Source organism: Triplophysa rosa, linkage group LG16 (assembly GCF_024868665.1).
Source record: "Triplophysa rosa linkage group LG16, Trosa_1v2, whole genome shotgun sequence".
Lineage (NCBI taxonomy): Eukaryota > Metazoa > Chordata > Actinopteri > Cypriniformes > Nemacheilidae > Triplophysa > Triplophysa rosa.
The window spans coordinates 1,711,328-1,730,505 of record NC_079905.1 but is presented as its reverse complement, the minus strand read 5'-3'; the positions used below and the strand labels follow the sequence as shown (position 1 = coordinate 1,730,505).

The 19,178-nt window shown below is 37.9% G+C and overlaps 4 protein-coding genes across 4 annotated transcripts; 2 read left to right on the top strand and 2 right to left on the bottom strand.

Moving 5' to 3' along the window:
- Window positions 1-406: 406 nt before the first annotated feature.
- Window positions 407-2,696, bottom strand: rplp1 (ribosomal protein, large, P1). The gene is made up of 4 exons (XM_057354116.1): window positions 2,485-2,696; window positions 1,870-1,944; window positions 639-753; window positions 407-523 (listed from the first exon to the last, which is right to left on the bottom strand). Exons 1-4 carry the CDS (start codon window positions 2,554-2,556, stop codon window positions 441-443), a joined length of 345 nt encoding a protein of 114 aa, XP_057210099.1. The 5' UTR covers window positions 2,557-2,696; the 3' UTR covers window positions 407-440.
- Window positions 2,697-3,580: 884 nt separating this feature from the next.
- On the bottom strand, window positions 3,581-9,598 carry clptm1l (CLPTM1 like). The gene is made up of 16 exons (XM_057354113.1): window positions 9,081-9,598; window positions 8,528-8,812; window positions 8,291-8,439; window positions 8,122-8,200; window positions 7,797-7,914; window positions 7,151-7,245; window positions 6,976-7,060; window positions 6,719-6,822; window positions 5,582-5,647; window positions 5,428-5,478; window positions 5,247-5,329; window positions 5,098-5,132; window positions 4,941-4,996; window positions 4,820-4,864; window positions 4,264-4,379; window positions 3,581-4,177 (listed from the first exon to the last, which is right to left on the bottom strand). Exons 1-16 carry the CDS (start codon window positions 9,243-9,245, stop codon window positions 4,093-4,095), a joined length of 1,617 nt encoding a protein of 538 aa, XP_057210096.1. The 5' UTR covers window positions 9,246-9,598; the 3' UTR covers window positions 3,581-4,092.
- A 480-nt stretch (window positions 9,599-10,078) lies between these two features.
- On the top strand, window positions 10,079-11,570 carry snrpd1 (small nuclear ribonucleoprotein D1 polypeptide). The gene is made up of 4 exons (XM_057354115.1): window positions 10,079-10,209; window positions 10,667-10,743; window positions 10,951-11,142; window positions 11,373-11,570. The coding sequence occupies exons 1-4, from the start codon at window positions 10,196-10,198 to the stop codon at window positions 11,447-11,449; spliced, it is 360 nt and encodes a 119-aa protein (XP_057210098.1). The 5' UTR covers window positions 10,079-10,195; the 3' UTR covers window positions 11,450-11,570.
- A 1,889-nt stretch (window positions 11,571-13,459) lies between these two features.
- Window positions 13,460-18,171, top strand: ggcta (gamma-glutamylcyclotransferase a). Its single transcript, XM_057354114.1, has 4 exons — window positions 13,460-14,460; window positions 16,122-16,267; window positions 16,345-16,477; window positions 16,657-18,171. Exons 1-4 carry the CDS (start codon window positions 14,350-14,352, stop codon window positions 16,780-16,782), a joined length of 516 nt encoding a protein of 171 aa, XP_057210097.1. The 5' UTR covers window positions 13,460-14,349; the 3' UTR covers window positions 16,783-18,171.
- The last annotated feature ends 1,007 nt before the right edge of the window (window positions 18,172-19,178 follow it).

The following is a 19,178-nucleotide window of genomic DNA, read 5'->3' as shown; positions in this document are numbered from 1 at the left end:
TGTGCTAAAAGATATTGTTGCAAAGCATATCATCGTAATGTAAAAATAATATGGGTAATTTATGTCCAGAATATTTTATAATTGCTTAAAATCTGCTTTTCAAACATGCACACTTGAAAAATACCAATAATAGACTATTTAATTCAATGGTTTGTGAAGGGTGCCTGCAGATCCTTAACCATTCTAAACAGCTTTTTTTGTTTGAGGCATCACCCAACTATCATAAGATGAACACGGTTACAAGTTGAATATAGGTTTTTTTTACTTGACATTGAGATGAATGTCAAAGCATCCACACAGTTACCGGTTATAAGGAATGCAGAGAGATTTCAACAAAGACATCTTCATGTGGTCAGTCTAGTCTACATCTCACAAACCCCTCCACCCAAGCAATATACACACAGCATTGACAGTTTCGTTTTTTTATTAAAAGAACTGCTTTAATCAAAAAGACCGAAGCCCATGTCGTCATCAGACTCCTCGGACTCATCTTTCTTCTCTTCTTTCTTCTCCTCCTCTTTGGCTGCAAGACAAACAAGAAGGTTAGAAACTCAAAGCAGGAAGACATCACCAAAACCTTCTGACAGTCACTCAATGATCTGATTCAAACACACGTGAATATAAACAGGAGCAGTTACCTGGTGCGTCTACTGTAGGAGCAGCTGCACCTCCTGCAACAGCAGCGGCAGGAGCAGCTCCACCTCCAGCACCAACGTTACAGATCAGACTGCCGATGTCAACGCTGGCCAGAGCCTGAACACAGGAGAAATGACATCACTCAAACACCAAGCCAACACTGGCATCAGAACCTACTTAAGAGCATCTGAGCTTTAACGTATAATAGAGAAACAATAAACTTAAAGGGGTCATATGACACGGCTAAAACAAATATTTTCATTTGTTTTAGATGTAATGCAATGTGTAATCACGATTCAAGGTTCAAAAACACTGTATTTTCAACATACCGTGCATGTGCAGATTTTTTACGAAGCTCATCGCTCTGAAAAGCGAGGTGTGCTATGATTAGCCAGTTAACCAGTGCGTAGTGATTGGTCGAATACGGCAAGCGTGTAATGCAGGGGTGTCCAAAGTCAGTCCTGGAGGGCCAGTGTCCTGCAAAGTTTAGCTTCAACCCTAATCAAACACACCTGAACAGCTAATCAAGGTCTCACAAAGCAGACTAGAAACTTCCAAACAGGTGTGTTGAGCCAAGTTGGAGCTAAACTCTGTAGGACAGTGGCCCTCCAGGACCGACATTGGACACCCCTGGTGTAATGGAAATCAGAGCCATTGAGAGAGAGTCGCGTCAACTCCGTTGACTCCAATGGAACGGTTTTTCACAGCAATGGCAGTTCATGGAGGCTCTCAATAGTTCCCGGAAGTTACTAGCTACGCATGGAGCTGCGACTAAACAGACCAACTGAGGTAAACTTCTTTAAAATAATTAAAGAAATAAAGCATTTAAAGAGAAAACATAACTTCCTGGAACTATCTGAAGGCTCCATGAATCACGTGACGCTCCAGCGTTTTGGACTTCCGTTGGCAGAACTCTCTCTCTCAATGGCTCTGACGGAAATGTAACGCCTCTTACCATATTTGGAACATCATGTTCCAAAGCAATTGTACTGACAGGTACGTCCACCTTACTTGCATATACATTTGGGAGGTCTTAGTCAAAACATACCACCAACTGACGTATATTTGTGGGGGTGTGGTTACAGAGGCATTTCAGGCATGTTTGAGTGAGCATTCGCTTTTAGATAGACACTTTCATTTTTGCAATCTGGCAAACTGAATGCATGAAACATTTAACGTAAACTAAATTTATTTTGACACTAACTGTGTAATATAAAGAAACAGGTGACACACCTTAGCGAAAAGACCAGGCCAGAAAGGCTCAATGGTCACACCAGCAGACTTGATGAGAGCATGTAGCTTGTCCTCCTGTGAAACACAACCAGAAAAACATCAAACACACAGAACCGCACAATATAAAACCTCACAAGATATCTTATTAACCCATGACCAATATTAAAGATGAAAACTGAGAAAATAAAACACTGGTCACGTCATGGTACCTTGCACGAGCTCTATAGTTACCAAAGCAGCGCAACATCACTGTACCATGGTAACTTATTATTAGTACTAACTTTTTAGTATTAAATGAGATGATTTTGTCTGAAACCTAAAATACGTCATAAGTTTAAGTGTATAAAAGTGTAAAACATCTTTGAAAAAAATCACGTGTCTCTTGTGTGCATTCCTGTGCCGCCACCGACACATCAATGCAAACTCATTAAAAAAAAAAAACTTGTATGGTTACAAAACCAGCGGATAAATCACAGATACAAACCTAACACGGCCACGTAATCAGCTAATTGATATTAAAACATTATAATTTAAATTTGTGCGGGTGTCGTAGCGGCAGTCTCCCGGATGTCAATGGCGCTCGAGACCGGAGAGCGGCTCCCGCCTCATACTCACCGTGACGGTAACTTCATCATCGTGGAGGATGAGAGCGGAGTAAATACAAGCCAGCTCGGAAACAGATGCCATTGCTCTTTCAGTGGGTTATTGTTTCAGACGTGGATGCCTAATTTTAACGGTGCTAGTCGCCGGATTCACAGGCCTTAGCTTCGTGAGAAGGACCGAGCACCTTAGGCACAGATACGCGAGTGAACGGAAAAGGCCGAGTGGGGGCGGGGCGATACTTTATATTGCTGTGTGCGTCACTTCGGAAGGCGGGCTCAAACGCTGTGATTGGCCTGTTAGCGCTGAGGGCAAAACTATAAAAATAAAAGATGGTAATTATATATAATATAAAACTATATGTATTAAATTATTAATAATAAATTGGGATTATATAATAAGTATAATATATACAAATGTTTTAGATATTTTTAAAAACATAATTGTGTGTGTGCACATGTATATATGAAGAGTTTGGTTCCAAAATGAGATAACTCCGTTTTAACATTTTTTCAAAAATCATGTTTTTTATCATGTTATCATTGTGTTTTATTGTGTTAGTTAGCTGTATTTATGGCTTAAATCAAAACAAACCAACTGCAGTTTGATTGATATTAATTGGAATGCACATTAATTGGTTTTCATTTTGGAATCAAACTCTTCATATACAGTATATATATATATATATATATATATACACACACAATAAAAAAATACTATAATATAGAATAATATTGTTAATATATACATAAATACATATAGATTTAGCCTGACATAGCTGCCACAGGCTCAGTAATATAAGTGATACATATGATGGATAGATATTATATATCGTCACTGTCCTTCCAAAACCTTGTGTCCGTATTTGCTGTTTTTCAGATAATGTAAAAAACACTGTCCTTTTAAATGATTAAATACTGTGTTGTCCAAGCTGAAACACACTCTTAATACTTTTTGGTTAGATATTTGCAAAAGCCAGTGGCATACATAAAGGGTGACTAATAATAATATGGAGATACAAGGTTTCAGAATGAAAGCAGCGATATATTTAAATGCATGTATACATACACTATAAGAGAAGCAAACCCAAAATAACAGATCGACAGATAGATATCTTAAACTGTTTAATAAAGTGTCTGTAATTATGCTGTTAAATCACAGAAACACTTTTCATGGAATAAGGAACACAAAATCAAACATAACGCATCAGTCTCTCTGAACACACAAACACCAGTCATGTTATTCAAATTAAGATCATGAATCTGAAACTGTGGTCTTTTGGCACCCTTGTGATATGGTCTTAATTTCCAAATACTATGAGACTGAATTAACAGTCCCATCAAAATACATTATGTAAAATTAAACTTATCTTCTCATAAATTTCCTTCTTATCCTATAACACATCAAATCATACAGTAACAGCTTACACAGCGCTGGACGGTTCGTATGTGTCTCAGGCACGTCGACCGTAAAACATTGGTCATTTCAGAGCACACATGCATCATGAACGTTGATCAATAGAGAGGTCAATCTAAATAAAACTAGTATTGTCTAGTCTCTGCAGCGTTTTGGAATGCGGCAGCTGGTTCCATGATAACGTTGTGCCGCTCTGTTGTGATGATGTTAATCTCGATGAGATTTTCCTTTCTCTTTTTCATCGTAAGACAATCCGTATTCATTTACTCTGGTTTTGTCCACCGGATACAGCCTGGAAAATATCAACATCTCATGTCTCTTTCATATCTATTTAAAGATTTCTTCTATAATAACATGATGTAAAGAGAAGTTCCTCACCATCTTTGATAGAGGTAAACGAGAAACACCACGTCATCCCTGAAACAGGCCAATCGATGTGACGTTGGCATGGTGATGATGAAAGCAAAGATGTCATCGATGAACGTATTAAAAGCCTGTCGAGAAACAAGAAAGCCTTCAGACATACAGACTAAACATACATATACACGAACATTTTGGCCAACAGCAGAAGTCAAAAATAACTTTTGATGACTGATATTATGCATTTACGCTTTTTTACATTTATTAAAACAACATCCACACTGAGTAATAAATAACTGTAGATGCATCAAGTGAAATCAAATCAAGAATCAAAATCATTCTTTATACAGCAGAATAACAACTAATTTTGCATATAAAATAACAGAATTGTTTCATTGAAGAACGGTTACTTTTTCAATTAAAAAAAGGCTTCTACGATCCTACAGAGGACAAGCCGCTTTAAAGAATGATTTTAAAATAATATTTGCTTCCTATCTGCTAATTCAGACCATTAATAAAAAGTGTTTTACGATTGGCCCACACAGATGTCATCGCAGATTTATTGTGCTCTCACCTTGTACATAAAAGCTTTCCAGGGTAGATGAGCCACAGACTTCAGCTGTAAAAACACATCAACTCATTAAAAACGATTGGAGGCCAGGTTTTCTGTTTAAGCTGCATAAATCTGAACAAACCTTGTAATTTACAAAGAGTTGTGGCAACATAAAGAGGAATCCAAAGGCGTAAACTCCTGTTCAAATAAAAATGAGGATTAACAATACAAGGTTTTGTTCATCATTAAAGAAAAGACTCTTCAAGAATAAACAAGATGAAGTTCTTAATGGGACTCACCATTGACTAAACTGTTAATAAGCCAAGAGTACCAACTATTCAAAGAGAAAAAGAGATTCACATGTTAACATTCAATCCAAGACCTCTAAATATAGACTTCAGGCGTTGATTATGTTCAGTATGGTGACGGTTTTAAAGTGACAGCGTACCTTTTATATTTCACAAACACCAGGGCGTATCCGGCCCCACCAAGACAGAGAGGATACAGCACATATGACAGATACTTCATCGCCTGGTTGAAGGTGAAAAGCACGGTAATTTATCAAAACACAGTAACGGCAATATTAAGATACGACAAAAGACTGGATTGTGAATGAAAGCGAAACTCACCAGTGTGTCATATTCCTCCGTTCTCTTCTCATACTCATCAGATTTCCCAAACTGAAGAATAAAATAAATAATAGGCGACAAATCACAGTTAAAGAACAATCATCTTAAACCACTGGTAAGTAAATTCACAGTACTGAAGAAAGCAACAGTTTACCAGGACTGTGGGAGTAAAGCCCCTCCATATGACGTGTACTTTAAAAGCCTTTTTCACCTTCCACACCTAAAACAACAAGAGAAAAGAAATGATGTGTCCATCGTAGGGCTGCACAATTCATCGAAAAACTAATCGGAATTACAGTTACGGGTAAAACAATAACATAATCGTCAAAAAGCCACAATTACTGCTGTCCATTTGCGCTCATTTCTGTGCAGTGTTTGGGCACCGGATACAGTGGCGAATCAGAGAATTAATACGTTGACGTGTCCTTTAGCTATTCGTTTTGGATTTTTAATTGACAACATAACTCCCATAGTCGCTTTGGATAAAAGCGTCTGCTAAATGACTAAACGTAAATTAAAGAGTACATAACTAGGGATTTTTAAGGTCCTACTTTGGTTTACGGAGTGTCCAACAACAAGTGTATGTACATAGAAGGTGTAAAAACACTATTATTTTTTTATAATAGGCAGTTATTCTTACCTTACTTCTTGACTGACTCTCAAATGATTCGTTCTGCAATTCATCTGTCTAATCCCCTCCTTTCCGCTAGTCTAGTCTGATGTGATTGGTCAGATGGTCTAGTCTGCTGTGATTGGTCTACCGTGAATGTGGCTCACGAGTGTACAGTGAGAAGAGTGGAGTTTTCGCAGGCAGTCCTATCAAAACGTAGGCGGGGACTATATGTAGTGACGAACATCTGCGGCGGTTCGCGAATCGGACTAGTGACGTCTCATTTGGGTGATTCAGAGTCGACTCCCTTTTTTCCAAGCCAATACCTTTGTTATTCATTCACCTTTGGATTTACAACTTGGCAGACTGCTTACTTTCAATCACGGCAACATTACACACTGCATGAAATATCATTTTCATGATCTCATGTTATGTACTCTTTAAATAATTATAATAGTTATTTACATTATATTAATTCGTTTTGGATGTTTACAGAAATAATGTGGCATGGAGCTGCGTCACAGAAAGTTATAAAACATTTCAAATCTTCAAAGTAAAATCTATTAGTCGACAGTAATAATCGCAATTACAATATCGAGTTGAAAAATAATCGAGCAGCCCTTGTCCATCATGATCACTGAAGCAAAACCGACATGTATAGGGGTGTCATGTGAGCTGTACCTCAATCAAAGAACCAATTCCAGCCGGGACCAGAACCAGCAGACTGGTTTGCTCGTCCAGCAGATAGAGGAAGATGACAATAGTGCTGAAACATCTCCACAACACTGATACACACAGAGAAACACATCACGTGTTTTCATTTTCTAAGTTCACGAGATGCATATCAGCACAAACTCTGTGTCGCAGTCATTAGAATGTTTTGCATGTACTGCCAGGCATGTAAATGATCTTCTGTCATGTTTGTTCATCTCACTCACCTGCTTTACTGGACATGCCAACCATACTCTTCTTGTGTTTCCAGAAACTGATGTCGTTCTTGAAGGCCAGAAAGTCAAACAGAAGCTGGAAAGAAAACGTTTTCAGTGTAGTGAATGCAGAAAGCCTCATTCACCGCATAACATCACACGTCCTGGTTTAAACACACACACTTACATGGAAAGCTGCCACAAAAAAGGTGAGAGCAAGAAAGTATAGATTTGTGTCCACAAATATTCCCTTGATTTCATCAGCATCTTTCTCAGTGAAGCCTAAAGGTGCAGAGAAAAAAGATTCCCGTAACTTATTTTCTAATCGGAAAATATTCTGAAAATGACGAATCTCATGAAAACAGTCTGCAATTCCAGTGTTTACGTCGTTAGGAGGGGTTTTTTTTGTTGCATTTTTTACATTATTTTCAATTAAGCACAATTAAACTTCCCAAATTCATATTACTGTAACACGTCTGTGTAATGAGTTATTTTGAAATTCTCATTATTCTCAAATGGTGGTTCTTATTAATTACATTACATTTTAATTTAAAATCAGCAGATACAAAATAAAGCAACATGACTTAATACAATAATAAATCCTTTTTCACACTAAAGTAAGAATTGGGGAAAATGTGCTTAGTTTTTAATAATAAAATAATGTCAAATTGCAAAAAAGTATTGGTCCTCATCTTATGGTTTCATCTCATAACTCTTTTCTGTTTTTGGGAAGGTGACCTGGACACATTTTCAAATAACCTTCATGAGATTCACCAAAAATGAACCCAAAGCATTTATTAAACTCTCCTTGTGAGTCAAAAGTTGATTCTTACCGAACTGCTGCAGTGAGTAAACGGCGTCCTGCATGTGAATCCAGAAACGTAGTTTCCCCAGAGCGATGGAATCATATGAGATGATCAGAGGCAGTTCAGACATACTGCTGTTGATCTCCTGTTTCCAATGAAACACATTTTCAACATCAATATTTTAGGTCATGTGTGCATACGTGTATTTTCATTTTTACTTTACATGGTTTAATCGCTTTTTTTCGGCAAACTGCACTTTAATTGTTGTGATATGATCAATAAAAGTACAAATATTCAGCATGAGTTCATATGAGCAGATGTAGAACTAACCAGCTGCAGTTTAGAAACTTACTGTTAAATCCTTCACTCTGTTGCTGAGTTCATCCACAAACAGCAGTGGCAGGTAAATCATCTTTTTCCCACTCTGGTATCTGAAAGACACAAATAAACCACACTGAATTAACGCTGGGAACACATCCACAAAAGTCAAAGCAGGTGAAATGAATCAATCAACAACTCACACTCTCATGTAGCGATGCACGTCTCCAGGCAGAGCCTCTCGGTCAAACAGAAAGTTCTCAGACACAACGTTCAGGGTCAGACGAGAACGCCAGTGAGAAACGGGGCGGTCCGGCTCGGAGTGGGCACCTGGTTTTTGCTGCTCTGGTTTCTGGATAACAATCGGATTAAAAGCAGACCATCACTAGACCGTAACGCAACGCTGTGTAAAATACCATGCAGGGTGAGCGTGTGCTCACCTGCGGTTCGTCCTGACCCGTGATCAGACTGATCTCTGGAGGTTTGGGCAGCATGTATGTGGTCAGCTGTGTGACTAAATGCACCTGGTGCGGATCCTGCCACGGGTTCATCCCCGCCTGGTGCAGGAACACCATGGCGTACAGCGTCCCGTTCTTCCGTGTCTTCTTGGGCAAAGACACATTTACTAACCTCTCAAACCTGCTATTTACATCAAAATCTTCTTCTCTGTGGATCAGACTGTGTCCCCCGTCAGCGTTCGCTTTCAACGCTGTGTAGATGCTCAGCTGATAAAATAAATGCTCCTGGTTAAAGCACAGTCATAAAAGGACTAACTTTGTTAATGTACACTATAATATTCTATAGAATTAACTATAGTGAACTGAACATTCATATTTACTATAGTAAGGTTCACAAACTAGGCATTATATTACAGTTTGCAATAGTACATACTAAAGCACAGATCAAACATGAATATATTAATCAACCATAACGCATTATGTATAAAAACACACCACCGTCTGATCTGTCTAAAGCAAAACATGACAGTATTACCTGCAGTCGAGGTTTTCCAGCCAGGTAAGGTGAAATACAGCCGTCACCATTCGGATGGTCGCAGGGTTTCGTGTAAACTATCCCATACATGACCCAACATGTGTGCAGTACATACAGGAGGAAGACCCCCACTATCAGACTCGTAAACGAGGTCTTAGGAAACATTTTTTTAACAGCATTAATGACAGTTCACAGCTTCAGTGAAAACACGAGACAATACTCAACGTGAACATGCTGATACAGAGATCAGAGCTGAACCGTAGGAACTGTGAAGAGCTGTCAATCACTTCTGATACACGCACGTCACGTTAAATCCACACAGCGACATCATTTATAACATATCCGGTGTGTTGTCTTCATATTTCAAGCGCCTTTCACTCCATCGTCTTCAGATATTTAGTGTAAAGTCACAAATAAATCCTCATAATGAAGCGCGCGTGTTAAATTTCTTTAATTTGTCATCGATTCACTTGAGGCGTGATGATGTTTCAATGAGCGTCTTCCGCCTTTCACTTCCTCCTGTCGGGATGCCAGATTGACAACAATTCAACCTCCCCTATTAGATAATGTTATCTCAGTATAGAATGAATTAAACTTTAAATTGCCTACAACTGTGTATTGTAAATCATAATATCATATATAAATACATAGTACAAATGTGTGTTTTATATAATTATATAGAATTTTATGTTTGTTTTTGTCAAAGATTGTGCTCGACCACCATTGCTTTTGCTTTCATTGTGATATTTTTATTTCATTTTTTTCTGGTCTCCATCTGTGTAACTACCTACTTCTACTTAAACTAGTAGAAAGGGCTATGAAATGTTTGATGTATTACAACTCTAAAAAAATAGGAATTTAATATATAAAATATAATGACAATACAATTTCAATATGGTAGATCCTGAATATAATATTTTTTCATTTTACAAAAAACACAATTCGTAGTTGTGCAGCGGCAACCACAGCGTAGTGAATGACGGTTGTGCTTCCGGTTACGCGCCGGAAGTTATTCTCTGTACTGATCCAGTAGCCTCCGACGCTTTTTCTGTCGTTTCGCGCTACAATTTTTTCTCTTTTTGGTGGAGGATTTAACTTTAGAATTCACCGCCAGCATGAAACTCGTGAGGTAAAACATTTAAAAGATATTATTCAATTAATATGGTCACATTACATGATAAGAAATGTAATAGATTTTGACGGATGAGGTTAGATTGTATGTGGCTGTTTGTTAGCTGTTAGCTGCAGCAGGCGGGAATAAATGAATGAGAAAGTAGACGACTATTTATGTTTGACTTTCTTTACTTTGTTTTTTATATTGTTATGAATTTAACTTGCAGCTAATGAGTTAGTTTATCAAATTATGCAATTACGACATTAGTTTTTATACCATAGGCCTGAAAACGAACTATTGCAACAACAGACATTAATCGTCCAAACAAACGCTTTCAGTTAACCAACTAACGTTACAGACGCGATACCAACTGAGAGCTTTTTGTTCAGTTTAGAACATATTGCGTTATAATTAATCTAACTTGATGCAGAATGTGATGTTTACGTGAATTGTTTTCATTGTGATTTTGCAGGTTTTTGATGAAGCTGAGCCACGAAACCGTGACTATTGAACTGAAGAATGGCACACAGGTTCACGGCACGATTACAGGTGATTCATTTCTCACCATCCATTTTTTTCAATGCGTTTAGACATAATTTCAACTTTACAGTTACTTTGTAAAACCTGTCAGGCTTTACATTGAACGCAGCCCCTCTGGTGTAAATAAACTTAAGGACTTTAATATGTACTGACTACGTTTGGCCTGACTCGATTGGTGAATTTATATGCATGTCTTTAAATTATATACATCAACAGGTGTGGATGTCAGTATGAATACTCACCTCAAAGCTGTGAAGATGACCCTAAAAAACAGAGAACCCACCCAGCTGGAGTCGCTCAGTATTCGTGGCAACAACATCCGCTATTTTATCCTGCCGGACAGTCTTCCACTGGACACGCTTCTGGTTGATATCGAACCCAAAGTCAAGTCAAAGAAGAGAGAGGCTGGTGAGTGTTGTAGTGACATGACTAACTTGTTTAGGATGATTTGACCCAAGATGTCTTCTCTGGGGCTCGGTAGATGTTGCCACTCTTTCGGGAAATTTATCTAAACGCTCAATGGCCCCATGTGTTTTAGGATTTTAGTAGTTTGCAACTTTGTTATTTCTGCTTTTTAATCAGGATAAGCGCTATAATGAAATTTCAATAACTGATGAATGTTTTTCTCTTCCTTGCAGTGGCTGCTCGTGGTAGAGGAAGAGGTCGGGGACGAGGCAGAGGAAGAGGTCGTGGCCGGGGTGGGCCGAGGAGATGAATCTCAAGCCACTGTACATTTTTGCTTTTTGTACAGCATTTTTTGTTCTCTTCATCCTCTAAGAATATTTTGTGATTGTGATTTGCATTCATTTTGTACATTAAAAATGTTCTTTTGAAAACGGTTTTGTCTTATGTTTGGAAATGCTGAACTGTTTGTACCAGTCATAAAAGGCAGAGCTGTTTCTGCAGATGTAGCTGGTAATTTTCTAGATTCCTTACAATAAATTGCCAATTCAGATGTCCTGTTTTGTGCTATTTTTTAAATTAATTTTCTAACAACAAAGCCAGACGAGATTACAAATATAAAACATGCCAAGATGAAATGGAAAAACAAGTTCAAATCATACAAAGAACACCAGGGGCCGTTTCAATAAGGAGGATAAACCTTGAACTCAGAGTTGGTTTACTTAGAATTAGAAACTTTTGAGTTTTTGATTTCAGAACAGCTGATTTGAGTTAGTTCAATTTACTCTGGGTAGGCTTACCCTGGGTTAAGCGCATGCACCACGACTATAAAAAGCCATCAATGGAGCTCCGATATTACGATTCACCATGGCAACGGCACCAAAAAAGCAACATGGTGGCAGAAAGCACTTGAAAGTGAGCACTTTCTGCTCTGCATACAGTGGATTTACTGATGTCTTGAAAATGACTTAAGTTTAAATTAATAAATGTTCCAATAAACAAACAAATCATTAAATGAATGAAACTACAGAAATAATAAAAAAATTGTATGTTCTCACTCGGCATGAGTGCTCTAGTTACGCGAGTGAGACGTCATGGTGTATGGGACACCTGTAGGGCTGTTTATTACCTTTATCGCTTCATTTCTGCGTGTATGTCTGTATTTATTAATTTCTTTATTCATGCACTTTATTTATACACTTTATTAAGTCATTTCTCATCGTCCATAGAAAATTATGCTCTGATGTAATACGCGTAAGGTGGCTGATGTTATTGATGTAAGGATGGATGAGATATATTTTGATATCTAATTCACTGTAAAGAAAAACGGTACAGTTTTAATAAAAATGCACAGGGAAAAGACAAAATTGCTCTCCTGAAATCAAAGTACATCCCAATGAATGAATGCAGCCTCTTCATGAATCCTCTATAAAAGCACACATGACATATAAATCACTGAGATGGTCTGTGTGTGATCAAAATGTGTGCCATGAATGACTGTATTAATGAATGAGGTACACCACTGGCGCTTTAAAAGGGGGAGGAGATGGAAATAAACTCTGGGTTTACCAAAGAAAACCTGCTCCCGACCAGGTTAGGTTCACAGAGTAAGTTACTATGGTTACTGACTCTGAGTATAAGTGACCTCTCCTTTAGAAACGGGCTTGAGTTACCCCGCTTTCTCGGGTTTGACATACCTCACATTCTGAAACGGAAAACCCAGAGTTTCCCTCATTTCAGCTGGTTAATATACTATTGTTTTAAAATATTAGTTTTCACTAAAGCTCCTTTCTGAAACGGCCCCAGATTTGTCACAATCCTTAAATGTTGGAGGAAGAGACCCCAGACCTAGAAAAATTAGGAGACTTTGCTTCCTTGAGTTGTATTGTTTCAAGATTTAAAACAGATACTTTCTTGTTTGGAGATAGCCGAGAACTGAGAACATTCAACTTTAAAGAGGCTATTTGCATCAAGTAATGCCTGAGTTCCTTTGTGTTTCTGTAATGGGGAACAAATACAACCAAAAAGTTGTGAGTTTTGTATTATACATAAAGGTTTGGGGAAACTGTTTATAAATGTTATTGGCTTCATTAATCTAGATCTTTTATTATTGGTTAAAATAGTCGTATCCAATAATTGAAAGTTAACTGCTGAAGAAATAGTGTTTCAATAAAGAGTAATGACCTAACATAATTTATCTGGATGAATGCAAACGTTAATTGATGTTCCCCATTAATGGCATTACTTTACATTTGCCAGCCGTTTATAGCGCTTTACAGTTTGTGGGTCTTTTGTTTTGAAATTTGAGACGCAAACAGGAAATAATCGCGGGTAGTTGTGGCTAGAAGGGATGCAAAATCTCGCCATTAAATTACAATAAATGACATTAGCTAACACCTACCCTAAACCTAACCTTACAATAATAAAAAATAGCAATTAACTGTTGTCGGCGTTACTAAAATGATGCTGTATTGAAGTGCGCATGCCCATTGGAGGTAGCTGTATCCTTTTAGCCACAACCGGTGTTCTGTCGAATTGTCCTACCCTGTCAGATTTTCCTACCGCAGGGCAAATTTTAATATAATCTAAAACACATCGACAAAATAAACAGGTAGGATGATTTTACAATGCAAAATACCCTGTCAGATAGTCCAACCATCTAAAAATAAACACATAAAATAAATTTACAGCGTAAATACCCTGTGAGATCCTACCAGCATAAAAGAAAGTAACGTTAGGATTAATTTACAGCGCAATACCCTATCAAATTGTACTACCAGTATTAAATAAATATGTAGAATTAGATTCCCGTAGCAGTATAAACTTAACAGGTAGGATGATTTTATAGCGCAAAAAAATGACATGAGAATCTGACGGGTAGGATGATATTTCGGGACACCTGCTAGTCGGCTCTCCTTTTCTGATTTAACAACTCTTGTAGAGACTCGATTCATTCGAGCGAATTGTTTGTTTTACGTTAAATTGCGGTTTATTTTCATCAGATTAGAAAGATTTTGCACCAAATGCTCTGTTTACTGCTGCAGCATCATTTCTAAACCATGGTCAGTCGTAGGCCGATGTGACGTCACTGGATGTCTGCCAGTCAGTACTGGAGCTGTCTATCAATATTAAAGCCATGTGGGTGGTTTGTTAACGCTTCTTAACATTATATGACATTCGCGTTTAAAGCATTAAGATAGAGAGTCGTTACAAATGTCGCCCACAAGCTTTTTCAAGTATTTTGCCTACGGCAGTAATTTACTGAAAGAAAGACTCCAGCTTAACAACCCGTCAGCTGTGTTTCACTGCATCGGCAAAATCAAGGTAAACAAAGCAACTGTTTTATTTCCACATTCACGTGTTAATAACTGCAAAAATACCTATTATAAATGCTTTTAGTTTCCATTAATATAAACCTACTAGCTGCTTACTCTTGACTATTACTATACTTGATATACACTCACCTAAAGGATTATTAGGAACACCATACTAATACGGTGTTTGACCCCCTTTCGCCTTCAGAACTGCCTTAATTCTACGTGGCATTGATTCAACAAGGTGCTGAAAGCATTCTTTAGAAATGTTGGCCCATATTGATAGGATAGCATCTTGCAGTTGATGGAGATTTGTGGGATGCACATCCAGGGCACGAAGCTCCCGTTCCACCACATCCCAAAGATGTTCTATCGGGTTGAGATCTGGTGACTGTGGGGGCCATTCTAGTACAGTGAACTCATTGTCATGTTCAAGAAACCAATTTGAAATGATTCGAGCTTTGTGACATGGTGCATTATCCTGCTGGAAGTAGCCATTAGAGGATGGGTACATGGTGGTCATAAAGGGATGGACATGGTCAGAAACAATGCTCAGGTAGGCCGTGGCATTTAAACGATGCCCAATTGGCACTAAGGGGCCTAAAGTGTGCCAAGAAAACATCCCCCACACCATTACACCACCACCACCAGCCTGCACAGTGGTAACAAGGCATGATGGATCCATGTTCTCATTCTGTTTACGCCAAATTCTGACTCTACCATTTGAATGTCTCAACAGAAATCGAGACTCATCAGACCAGGCAACATTTTTCCAGTCTTCAACTGTCCAATTTTGGTGAGCTCGTGCAAATTGTAGCCTCTTTTTCCTATTTGTAGTGGAGATGAGTGGTACCCGGTGGGGTCTTCTGCTGTTGTAGCCCATCTGCCTCAAGGTTGTGCGTGTTGTGGCTTCACAAATGCTTTGCTGCATACCTCGGTTGTAACGAGTGGTTATTTCAGTCAAAGTTGCTCTTCTATCAGCTTGAATCAGTCGGCCCATTCTCCTCTGACCTCTAGCATCAACAAGGCATTTTCGCCCACAGGACTGCCGCATACTGGATGTTTTTCCCTTTTCACACCATTCTTTGTAAACCCTAGAAATGGTTGTGCGTGAAAATCCCAGTAACTGAGCAGATTGTGAAATACTCAGACCGGCCCGTCTGGCACCAACAACCATGCCACGCTCAAAATTGCTTAAATCACCTTTCTTTCCCATTCTGACATTCAGTTTGGAGTTCAGGAGATTGTCTTGACCAGGACCACACCCCTAAATGCATTGAAGCAACTGCCATGTGATTGGTTGATTAGATAATTGCATTAATGAGAAATTGAACAGGTGTTCCTAATAATCCTTTAGGTGAGTGTATATATATATAGGTAAAAAAAAAACAATGAATGAGATGGGATATTCACTATTGATTTCAGCGCATTAGCAACAACTAAAGTCATTTAAATGTCATTTTTTTGGGCTCAAAGTCAGTTTATTTCTTAATGATAAAACAAAAGCTTTATAAATGACTGTAAACAACAGCATGGCACACTGGTAATACGTTTTTGTCTTTGTATATTTACTGTGGTATTCAAGTACATTGCAGTAGAATGTAAATGCCATGGTACATGAATTGTACTGTATGTACACCACAGTTCCATCATTGTCAAGTATGTCTGCAGGACTACAGACTGAATTTCGGGCTTTGGGGGGACACCACAGACTGCACCTGGCACGGTGGAGTGGCCACAATAGAGGAGAGTGACGGAGAGGAGGTGTGGGGGGTCGTGTGGCGGTTAGATAATGAAAACCTGTCCACTTTAGACAAGTGAGATCATCATGACTTTATGGCTTTGTTCGGGAAAAACAAACAAATTTCAGGCATGTATTATAAATGTGTTTCAGACAGGAACAGGTGCATGAGGGCATGTACAGCCCTTCACAGGTGATGGTGGAAACAGACGAGGGGCCGATTCTCTGCCGCACGTATAAGATGAACAATTTTAGGCCATGTCTACCTTCACCACAGTACAAAAAGGTTAAATTCACCATCCACCTTTAGACCAAAACATAAGCTTTGAACTGGCTCATTAACGTGTCACTTATTTGGTTGTTAATATATTCACACAGTGTTCTGGTGCTCACTTACAACCATATGGTTTGGCAACAGTGGTGAAGAGTCCAGAGGTCATTTTTCTCGTCTCATTTTGTGTGTAGGTCGTGTGTTTGGGGGCTCAACAGAACAGCCTGCCTCAAAACTACATACAGAAGCTTCTGGATCAGGAGACAAATGACTACAGCGGTACATCAGTACTGGATCAGATCACCAGCATGGAGAAATGACCTGCAACTGATCTTAACAAAATATACTATGAACATACACACATCTCTTGACAGAATCAGTGGAGCTTAAAGAAGGTTTATGGGCCGTTTGAGACAAGCATGTCTAACTAACTCACAACACCAAGATTATGCAAAATTAAATCTATAGTTTCGGAAGATCTTTCTGCCCGTCTGTACAATTCAATCTGACACTTATGGTTGTGTAGGCCTTTGCAATCACAAAATTTCAACCTCAAAACATTTTTACTTTAAGGCAATTCTTCATCAAAAACAGTCAACATTAAAGTTTGAGAACACCACCGGCTGTTTCTTTTCTACCCTTGTTAAAAACGAAAAGCAACAAACTGAGCACTGCGTTTGGGTAAAAGCCCAATTCATCCTAGGTTTAATTCGACCTTCAGCTCATATTTATTTATTTTATAGCGCTTTCCACAATTTGCATTGTGGCAAAGCAGCAACACACTCGTTAAATAAAAGTCCGTCGTTAAATAAAAACATGCATTTTAATGGGTTTTTAATGTTTTGAGATATGGATTAAACAGAAGAGACACACATTCCTTGTTCTACATTATATTAGTCTGTTAAATTCTGGACCCACTTGACTGTATGTGAAGCACGCCACAAAAATACTGTCCTTTTCATTGTTATTCATCATTTTTCTTTATATTTTACCTTAATATTTAAATATTCTGATAAAGGTTCAGATTTAAAAATTTTACTTTCCAAGTACAAAACACAAGCAAGAAACAGCATTTTCAAGTTTGTATTTGCTTGCTGCTGCTTGTAGCTATGAATGAGTTTGAAATACACAGTCATGAAATGAATTGACCTGAATTTCCAAAGTAAAGATTGTTTACCTGGTCAGCACTCTCAGTCTCAGTTCACAGGCTCTGCTGATCTGAGATAGCACACTGTTTTAATATTAAACCTTTAAAATATTTAAATAAAAGGTTGAATGGTTCCATCGTTGCCTTTAGCAGGTGTGTTGAATTATAATGTGTGATCAGTGTTCGGTGAATCTGTTGACGTCATCCATCAGCTGAACACGACAACATCCAAAGGTACCATGATCTCTTGGAAATCTAAATCCTGCTAGCACTAGAAACACAAACATTTAAACAACGTCAAAACAAATTAATTTTAATTGCATTAAAACTTGTTTTGTTTGTTTGACCAGCTCAACACTCATCTGACTATCTGTCTGACCAATCCCACCCAACAAAAACTGGTTGAAAAGACGTCTTTACCAGACGTCTAAACAACGTTAAGATTTGGTTGAAAAGTGAAAGGTGAAAAGTCGTCTTTTCCGGCCGTTGAAAAGACGTCTGTAATAAGACGTTCCTCCACGTCTAAATTTGGTTGAAAAGTCGTCTTTCTATTACTTTTATAAAATAAGGGCAATGGACAAAAGTGAAAATAAAACAATTATTTGTTGGCTATTCTCACTCTGAGAAAATCTTTCTTTTATTACCTATGCATAGAGGTGTGATTCAGTAAACAGATACAAATACAAATATGTATAACATAACAACAATTCACAGATTACCTTGCAAGTTACTCATAAAATAAATACTGTATACTAGAATGTTACAAGCTTTACCTTAAAGTATTAAAACTGAAAAGCATTGACAGATGTCTGACATGTCCTGAAAGACCGATTAAGCTCTGATTACTAACAACTGGATCATGGAGACCTGAGCTAGAACGGGTTGTTCTGTTCTGACAGACAGAACAACAAATTAATGTTTGATTGGTTCTTTTTGCCAGTTGTCTTATTTCGAGAGTAATTGTAACACGAATATGATCCTATAATGAATATACAACATGGTTGAAATAAGGTTAAATTCAGGTTGTTGAAAGAGCCTGATAAAGATTGACAGCTTTTCACTTTTCAACCAAATTTAGACATCGCATTATGGACGTCTTTCCAGCGATAAAAGCTATTAATTTGGTCCAAATATGACAGACTAATTAAAGCCTAATTTTCAACATTTTTGGGCTAAATACCAAAAACAGCTTCATATGGACGAAAAATAAAAATGATAATATTTTGTATAAAAATGATAAATTATACAATTGATAAAGTTAATAATTGAATGCAGCATGAGACTATTTACAGGGTATATACAGGAATCATAGAGCTAAATTTAATACTTTTAAGACTCCATACATTTTAAGACCTCATCGCCACCTCAAGTTTTAATCGGTTACATTGGCGACACTTTAACTTACATTTACTATAGGCTACTGATTGTATAGAGCAACTAAACAGACTTAGTTTGTGATAACTCCTTATTAATGCAACATAATTCAGAAGGGTGGGAACGAAGCACAAGAGAATTAATTGAGTCACTAACCCAATGCAAGGTTTATTAGAAAGAGAAACAAGGTTACGC

Coding starts and splice junctions, on each gene's coding strand:
- clptm1l (XM_057354113.1), bottom strand. CDS start 9,245: ATGTTTCCTAAGACCTCGTTTACGAGTCTGATAGTGGGGGTCTTCCTC. Junction 8,440..8,527: donor CGGGTCAGGACGAACCGCAG/GTGAGCACACGC, acceptor ATTGTTATCCAG/AAACCAGAGCAGCAAAAACC. Junction 4,997..5,097: donor TATTAACAGTTTAGTCAATG/GTGAGTCCCATT, acceptor TTATTTGAACAG/GAGTTTACGCCTTTGGATTC.
- ggcta (XM_057354114.1), top strand. CDS start 14,350: ATGTCGCCCACAAGCTTTTTCAAGTATTTTGCCTACGGCAGTAATTTA. Junction 16,268..16,344: donor AACCTGTCCACTTTAGACAA/GTGAGATCATCA, acceptor AATGTGTTTCAG/ACAGGAACAGGTGCATGAGG. Junction 16,478..16,656: donor CTTCACCACAGTACAAAAAG/GTTAAATTCACC, acceptor TTTTGTGTGTAG/GTCGTGTGTTTGGGGGCTCA.
- rplp1 (XM_057354116.1), bottom strand. CDS start 2,556: ATGGCATCTGTTTCCGAGCTGGCTTGTATTTACTCCGCTCTCATCCTC. Junction 754..1,869: donor GGCCTGGTCTTTTCGCTAAG/GTGTGTCACCTG, acceptor TCCTGTGTTCAG/GCTCTGGCCAGCGTTGACAT. Junction 524..638: donor TCCTACAGTAGACGCACCAG/GTAACTGCTCCT, acceptor TTTGTCTTGCAG/CCAAAGAGGAGGAGAAGAAA.
- snrpd1 (XM_057354115.1), top strand. Junction 10,744..10,950: donor GGTTCACGGCACGATTACAG/GTGATTCATTTC, acceptor ATACATCAACAG/GTGTGGATGTCAGTATGAAT. Junction 11,143..11,372: donor GTCAAAGAAGAGAGAGGCTG/GTGAGTGTTGTA, acceptor TCTTCCTTGCAG/TGGCTGCTCGTGGTAGAGGA.